Source organism: Nerophis lumbriciformis, linkage group LG34 (assembly GCF_033978685.3).
Source record: "Nerophis lumbriciformis linkage group LG34, RoL_Nlum_v2.1, whole genome shotgun sequence".
In the NCBI taxonomy this organism is placed as follows: Eukaryota; Metazoa; Chordata; class Actinopteri; order Syngnathiformes; family Syngnathidae; genus Nerophis; species Nerophis lumbriciformis.
In genome coordinates, this window is record NC_084581.2 from 3,561,416 (window position 1) to 3,569,086 (window position 7,671).

At 45.2% G+C, this 7,671-nt stretch overlaps 2 protein-coding genes across 6 annotated transcripts in view; one reads left to right on the top strand and one right to left on the bottom strand.

Annotated features, from left to right (window-relative positions):
- cdc42bpb (CDC42 binding protein kinase beta (DMPK-like)) overlaps positions 1-1,509 on the top strand; it is a 25,884-nt gene extending 24,375 nt beyond the window's left edge. For 2 of the 3 annotated variants that reach the window (XM_061929384.1, XM_061929385.1), the window contains exons 35-38: positions 20-235; positions 655-763; positions 830-891; positions 957-1,509. In XM_061929384.1, coding sequence (XP_061785368.1) covers positions 20-235; positions 655-763; positions 830-891; positions 957-1,049 — 480 coding nt within the window. In that variant the 3' untranslated portion in view covers positions 1,050-1,509. The remainder of the gene's footprint in view (positions 1-19; positions 236-654; positions 764-829; positions 892-956) is intronic. The other variant, XM_061929386.1, reaches the window with a different exon arrangement.
- On the bottom strand, positions 1,510-7,215 carry vipas39 (VPS33B interacting protein, apical-basolateral polarity regulator, spe-39 homolog). 3 transcript variants are annotated; one of them, XM_061929388.1, is made up of 19 exons: positions 7,150-7,214; positions 6,887-6,986; positions 6,418-6,514; positions 6,203-6,337; positions 6,093-6,128; positions 3,804-3,868; positions 3,679-3,735; positions 3,507-3,599; positions 3,408-3,441; positions 3,243-3,345; positions 3,145-3,172; positions 2,969-3,042; positions 2,831-2,906; positions 2,625-2,759; positions 2,513-2,554; positions 2,267-2,443; positions 2,037-2,126; positions 1,853-1,957; positions 1,510-1,778 (listed from the first exon to the last, which is right to left on the bottom strand). In XM_061929388.1, the coding sequence occupies exons 2-19, from the start codon at positions 6,974-6,976 to the stop codon at positions 1,758-1,760; spliced, it is 1,458 nt and encodes a 485-aa protein (XP_061785372.1). In that variant the 5' UTR covers positions 6,977-6,986; positions 7,150-7,214; the 3' UTR covers positions 1,510-1,757. The 3 variants fall into 3 exon arrangements, 2 of the variants coding, with proteins under 2 accessions (XP_061785372.1, XP_061785371.1); XM_061929387.1 differs by having other exon boundaries at positions 6,887-7,213; XR_009811614.1 differs by lacking the exon at positions 1,510-1,778 and having other exon boundaries at positions 2,267-2,357; positions 6,887-7,215.
- Positions 7,216-7,671: the final 456 nt, after the last annotated feature.

The following is a 7,671-nucleotide window of genomic DNA, read 5'->3' on the forward strand; positions in this document are numbered from 1 at the left end:
TTCCTTCCCTCATTTTCAGGTTGGTGATGTGGCCCCCCCAACTCCGTCTCCCTCCCCATCCTCCACTTCCCGTCACACCCTCATCTCCTCCCCCTCCCACTTTGAACACGTCTATCACATGACATCGTCGTCAGCTGGCGTCTTCTTGCTGAAAGACTCCGCCTCCTCCTCCCAGCAAAGCCTCCTGCAGCCCTCCTCCTCCTCTTCCTCTCCCTCCATCTCCTCTTTGGGAAGGGTAGGCCCGCCTTCCCCGCCAAAACACACACACACACACACACACACACACACAAATACGGCACCCCCACTCCTCCCAGCATCCTCCAGTACTCAGCGTGTGACATTTAATAATGTCATATTTTTGTTTATTTTAAAATTAAAAGTAAAGTTAAAACATAATTAAGACCAAATAAAGACATCACTAGCAATCGTACAAAACATTTACAACATAAAGCAGAGGAAGGCTCACTAAGGCAGGAACATAAAGACTGACACACAAAATCAATCAATCAATTGGTAATCACTCATTGTTGCTTGGTTGTTAAAGTGCGTTCTCACCACAGAATCATCAAAATTCAAAGATGCTTTTTCCCCCCCAAACCTTATGACATATTTTCTTTCACTTTGTGTGTGTGTGTGTGTTTTTGTGTGTCACAGGGTGTGATGTCTTCCTCCCAAGAGGATGCCATCAAAGACAAGCCCCGCCCACTGTCCAGTATCTCTCGGCAGCAAAGGAGCAAGACGTACATGACCCGTACAGCGTCAGGTACGTGCTCGTTACCCAGCATACATCAGTATGCCTGAAAATCATCTGTTCTTATTTTGTGTGTAGATTTTGGGGGAGGAGCTACGTCTCGCGGTGCTCTTGAAGTTGACCAGGACTTTGACCAAGAGGTAATGCTGAGGCCATCTTTTGTATTATTTGTATGATCGCTGAAATTGTTGTTTTGTTTTTGCAGCCGGACTCTCACTCCACCCCCTCCAACAGCTCCAACCCCAGCAGCCCCAATTCTCCCCATCGCAGTCAGCTGAATTTGGACTCAGAACCTTGACAAACACACACACACACACACACACAACTGCAGGGGCGTGGTTTTCAATTTTAATACAATTTTATTGTGACGGTGTGAGTAAGCTTCCTGCTCTTTTATTTTGGTTTTAAGTGTGTGCTGTTGCTAGGAAACACTTCCTTGGCTTAAATAACTCAAGTTTGTATTCATTGAAAACATTTCCTCTTCGACTTTTTGAGCAGGTGTTAGCTTGCAAACAGCTGTTGCTAACTTCCTGTCTGAAAACAAACACTGTATTGAAGTTGCACATTGTTGTAGGGAAAAATAATTGATCGCGGATCAGTGATTATCCTGCGTCCTGCCTTAACCTTTGACCTCAGGGGTCAGGTGGCGGGACTTCTGAACACTACTGCTTAATTTTCTTTCTCCAGATCAACCGTTAAAGGAATCTTTGTAATGAGAACATGACAAATAAAAGAATCTACTGACAAGTACAAAGAAATGTTTCAAATTTGTGCTTCTTTACTGTTAACATCAGTTAGCATTTTGTGGCTAACGTTGACTCTGCTTCCAGAAAGCTGAGCCAATCAGAGTAGAGCATCCTTCAGGTTAAACACTAAGCGCGAAGCTTCCATGATGTAACACTGAAAGTTGTTGATCATTGCTTGTAGTTTATTTGGCTGAGCGGAACAGGAAGTGACATGTTTTATATGTCAAAATGATGACTGCAGAAAGCTGATAACTTGCTTGTCAGTTTTTCCAGCGGATTTGCTGAAAAAGAAGGATAGAGTAGAAGGAAAGGGTTCAGATGTCACATGATGAAGATAACCCTTTCTCTTCCTCACCGAGTTGTTGAGTAGCTCGCCGATCCTCCTATATTCGGCTGACCCCACCTCCACCTTTCCTCGGTATTCTAATAACAGCTGACGGTCTTTTAGGTCTCGGTACGTCTAATTGGCAGAGAGATAGTGACATCAGAAATCAATACGCCAAAGTGATGTAGAAACCCGAAACTGCCCACGTTCTCACGTTGATGACGATGTCGTGACATTTGTGTTTTTGAGCCAGGGTGATCCTCACGTTGGCATCATCCACCAGACCCACATAATCCTGCAGCACCTGTCAAGTCAAGTTGGCTTTAGAACCACCAAGGTCCAAACGCAACATTTTTGTAACTAACTATTTTAACTAGAAGAATTTAGAGACTTCAAGAGCACCTTGAGCTGGATTGTTAAAGACGCCAACGGTTAGGAGCTCACCTTCGTGGGGGCGGAGCTTTTCTGCAGGATGTCGACAACTTTTTGGAAACGGAGTGGAGATTTTTTCCTGGTGAAGCCGAGCCAGCTGCGACTAGTAAACAGAGCGTCCACGTCAGACCACGCCTTCATCTTTGCTCGCGCCGCCAAAGCTGTCACCAAAAACTGTTTCTTGGATATCTGGTATCAAAGTTCAGCAAGTCTTCACACTAGACAATCGAACCTCATGGCCGTCAAAGTCTTATCTACCTTGAAGCTGAGACGGATGTTCAGCGGACTGCTGGAGCTGGCCTGCAGACGCATGAGAACTTTGTGAAAAACAGCAAAGTGCTGCTGGAGAAGCCGACTGACCTTAGCTGACCTCAGGCTGGGTGTAGTGGTACACGCAGCAGTAATGCAAGGTGCTGATGAGCGGCATGTGGAGGATGGAAGGTCCTCTGGGAAACTTCTGGAAGATCTCAAGCTTTCCTCCTTGTTCGGCCTGGCGGTCCGTTTCCTGGCAACCACAGAGAGAGAGCTGCAACATCCTGGAGAACTCTGTGGAAAAACTAATGTTGTCTTTGTCACCTCCAAGATCATCTGCCTTTTCAGCAGAGATACCTGATCCTGGACCTGGACCTGGTCTTCAGGAGAAAACTGCAGACTAGAACAAATCAACTTGCGTAAGTATGTTCACCAAGTCCACTTCCTTCAGTTGTCAATCACCTCAGGCAGCTCTCCAGGAAGTCCCGCCTCTTATTTTCATCTGTGATGCTCAGGTGGTCTCTGTACTGAAACAACTGTTGCCATGGGGACAACAAAGTGGCTGTCAAGTCTCAGGTGTATGAGAGTACTATTACTTCTACTACTAATACTATTGCAGTAGTTAGTGATCACGTTACCGCCACGTCTTCCATGCGTCCCAGAGATCTGACGAGAAGAAATAAAAAGAATGAGCGTGCACTAAAAAGCAGCTGAGAACCAGGAAGTAGAAAAGCACCTGAACAGATCCAGTAAGAGTGACTTCTCGTCGCTTTCCTTTAGGAAGTGAATGAAATGTCTCAGCGCTGTCTGTCTGGACTGCAGCTCTCCAAACAGAACCTCTAACACACACACAACAGTCAACACACACACACTTATCATACTCAGCATTTTCTTCACTCACCTTTACTCAGAGTCTTCTTTAGATAAATTAAAACCTGAAAGCAAACATATCACGTCAACAAGGTGGAAAAAAACAAGAAAAGTTCAAATGACAAATTACAGCTGTGATGACGTTGCCATCGTGAGCGCTGACGGCCAAATCCAGCAGTCGCACTTTGTCGCGTAAACAACGAAACCTCTCCAAAGAGACTCCCTGAAACACAAGCAGTAGGTAGAAAATGTGCACACACACAAACATACACGTACACACACACACGTACACACACACACACCTTTCCTTGCTGCATCCTGTGCACAGCCTCTTGAGGTGACCAAGCGCTAACCAGATCCTGAGAACAATGACATCATGACTAATTTGAATTTGTGTGTGTGAGCTGACACCACATCAGGATGGTACCTGGTTTTCACTTTTGGGTCTTCGTACTTCTGGAGCAAGAATTCTGGCAGATGGGTCGCTGAGTGCTAAGAAAAGAAAAGCCCCCCAAAAATGTTCTGATGTTTAATTTCAGTTTTTTGTAATACAAGGGTCCTGGGTTCGATCCTGGGCTCGGGATCTTTTCATGTGGAGTTTGCATGTTGTCTGCGTGGGTTCCCTCCGGGTAAGTTCATATAACCATTTTAGTTGATGAGTTTATATACGAAATGATAACATTTATATACGCATTTAAATTGACAGGTTTGTAAAAGCATTTAAGTTGATACCTTTATATAATAAACATTTAGGTTGATACATTTCTCGCCCGGAAAAGGGTGGAGTGCCATCTCCGGGTTGGGGAGGAGATCTTGCCCCAAGTGGAGGAGTTCAAGTACCTCGGAGTCTTGTTCACGAGTGAGGGAAGAGTGGATCGTGAGATCGACAGGCGGATCGGTGCGGCGTCTTCAGTAATGCGGACGCTGTATCGATCCGTTGTGGTGAAGAAGGAGCTGAGCCGGAAGGCAAAGCTCTCAATTTACCGGTCGATCTACGTTCCCATCCTCACCTATGGTCATGAGCTTTGGGTTATGACCGAAAGGACAAGATCACGGGTACAAGCGGCCGAAATGAGTTTCCTCCGCCGGGTGGCGGGGCTCTCCCTTAGAGATAGGGTGAGAAGCTCTGTCATCCGGGGGGAGCTCAAAGTAAAGCCGCTGCTCCTCCGCATCGAGAGGAGCCAGATGAGGTGGTTCGGGCATCTGGTCAGGATGCCACCCGAGCGCCTCCCTAAGGAGGTGTTTAGGGCATGTCCGACCGGTAGGAGGCCACGGGGAAGACCCAGGACACGTTGGGAAGACTATGTCTCCCGGCTGGCCTGGGAACGCCTCGGGATCCCCCGGGAGGAGCTGGACGAAGTGGCTGGGGAGAGGGAAGTCTGGGCTTCCCTGCTTAGGCTGCTGCCCCCGCGACCCGACCTCGGATAAGCGGAAGAAGATGGATGGATGGATGGACATTTATAAACAAAATGATATGGTTTGTATGCGCATTTAAGTTGATATGTTTATAAAATACACATTTAAAGGGGAACATTATCACAATTTCAGAAGGGTTAAAACCATTAAAAATCAGTTCCCAGTGGCTTATTTTATTTTTTGAAGTTTTTTTAAAAATTTTACCCATCACGCAATATCCCTAAAAAAAGCTTCAAAGTGCCTGATTTTAACCATCGTTATATACACCCGTCCATTTTCCTGTGACGTCACATAGTGATGCCAACACAAACAAACATGGCGGATAGAACAGCAAGTTTATAGCGACATTAGCTCGGATTCGGACTCGGATTTCAGCGGTTTAAGCGATTCAACAGATTACGCATGTATTGAAACGGATGGTTGTAGTGTGGAGGCAGGTAGCGAAAACGAAATTGAAGAAGAAACTGAAGCTATTGAGCCATATCGGCACGACAGCCAGCGACACGGGAGAAAGCGAGGACGAATTCGGCGATCGCCTTCTAACCAACGATTGGTATGTGTTTGTTTGGCATTAAAGGAAACTAACAACTATGAACTAGGTTTACAGCATATGAAATACATTTGGCAACAACATGCACTTTGAGAGTGCAGACAGCCCAGTTTTCATCAATTAATATATTCTGTAGACATACCCTCATCCACTCTCTTTTCCTGGGGGTCTGGCGGCAGATTTCTTTGACTTTATCGTTGAAAATGCATCTGCTTTGAGTGTCGCAGGATATCCACACATTCTTGCCATCTCTGTCGTAGCATAGCTTTCGTCGGTAAAGTGTGCGGAACAAACGTCCAATTTCTTGCCAGTTTCGCATCTTTGGGCCACTGGTGCAACTTGAATCCGTCCCTGTTCGTGTTGTTACACCCTCCGACAACACACCGACGAGGCATGATGTCTCCAAGGTACGGAAAACAGTCGAAAAAACGGAAAATAACAGAGCTGATTTGACTCGGTGTTTGTAATGTGTTTGAGAAAATGGCGGATTGCTTCCCGATGTGACGTCAGGTTGTGACGTCATCGCTCCGAGAGCGAATATTAGAAAGGCGTTTAATTCGCCAAAATTCACCCATTTAGAGTTCGGAAATCGGTTAAAAAAATATATGGTCTTTTTTCTGCAACATCAAGGTATATATTGACGCTTACATAGGTCTGGTGATAATGTTCCCCTTTAAGTTGATGATGCGCCTATTTCGATGGTTAGCATTTCTTCAAACATTAGTGTCCAAAGAAAGACGTGCGTCTCACCTTCAGCAAATGTTGTGACATTTCCTCCCTTTATTCCTGCGTACAAAATGGACATTGAGTCACATGACCTGATGCGGTTTCACCTGTCTCACTTACTCTTTCGGTCTGACCTTTAAAGAGCGAGCTCAGTGAATATCCAGAGTTGACTTTGACGAGGCTCGGCGCGTCCACGTTGATTCTTGGGGGGAAGGAAACCTCTCTGTCCGCCCTGTCATTAGAGGTCTCTCGGACAGACCAGGAGATGCCTGAGGAGACACAGGAGGGACGTCAGGGAGGAGGCGTCCGAGCAGATAACCAATTAAGGACAAGCAGAAAGTGGTCTCACTTCCCACCGGCTCGCCACTCCAGTTGACCTTCTCCACATCATCGTCGTCTTCGTCCACCAGTCGGATGCTGTTGACTGTCTGTTTGGATTCTTTCAGCTGAAGCACAAAAAGTCCAAAGCATCATTTCCTGTCTGATGACTTCAATGGAAAGAAAACGAGTAGAAAACTAGTGTCAAACTGCAGGTGCTGCCTCACAGCAACAAAATAATAGTTTGTGTGTGAAGGTGAGATGTTTTCCTTCTTTTTCATCATCACTATTATTATTTTTGGGGAAGGAGAAAATAGCCCTCCACCATTTCGTCACTCGACTTGTCCAAGATGTACCCTCCCTTCTGCCCTAGTGCAGCTTGGATAGGCTCCAGCCCCCCGATCCACACCCCCAAGAGAAACAAGCAGTAGAAATGGATGGCATTTCGTCAATAATGCCCCAAATGTTAATAACGATATCATAACTACAAGCACTCTTACTTTGCCCAATTCGTCTTCTTCATCATCGAAAGTGAAAGCTTTACACTTGGAATTGTTCCAATAGTCTTCCTCGTCGGCTCGACTCTTCATCGTCCTTCTGCTAAAAACAAGCTAGCTAATTAGCACGCCAGCGGCTATGTCACTAATTCAGCAATTTTGTCGGACAGTCGTAATTATAAATATGTCTACACTGCGACCAGAAGTTACTACTGAACCAACACGATACGCTAAAGTACGTTTGTATAATATGTTTAACGTCTTACAGATGAATAACTTGTTTTCCGCTTTTCCAGGAAGTTCCAGGCCGTGGTGGCTGCTGGGAAATGTAGTGAGTGACGGGCACCAATCAGGGACTAATTGTCACGTGACAAATGACAGGCCTTGACGCGCTCTTGCCTTCAACCGGATATTGACCAAAAAAGGATCACGAAGTTAAGGTGATTTATTTTGGAAAGGTCCAACAGGGAAGTGACATCCTGATTACCATCCGACAGCTCATTTTGACCCGTTATTAGTTAGTCGCTATGATTAATTCTTGATTTTTTCGCTTAGTAAGTTTGACACAGTTGGGCTAAACTGCACCATAAATGTTGTTGTTTTAAAGTTCAGACAAGTGTGCTAGTATAAGATAACGTTACCACATAATGTTTACCTCTGAAGGAGAAAAATAATCTTCTGATGACAGTCAAACAAATAAAAAAATAACATACCTGTCTGGATATAATTGAACAAAACATATACAATAACGAATGAACAAATTTGCCCAAATTACATTGGTTTATGTG

Bases quoted from the DNA above. Each gene is read 5' to 3' on its own strand.
- vipas39 (XM_061929388.1), bottom strand. From the start codon at position 6,976: ATGAAGAGTCGAGCCGACGAGGAAGACTATTGGAACAATTCCAAGTGT. The intron at 6,515-6,886 runs GTAAGAGTGCTT...TTTGTGCTTCAG, and splicing joins AAGAAGACGAATTGGGCAAA to CTGAAAGAATCCAAACAGAC. The intron at 2,907-2,968 runs GTGATTGACAAC...GATTTGTTCTAG, and splicing joins TTCCTGGAGAGCTGCCTGAG to TCTGCAGTTTTCTCCTGAAG.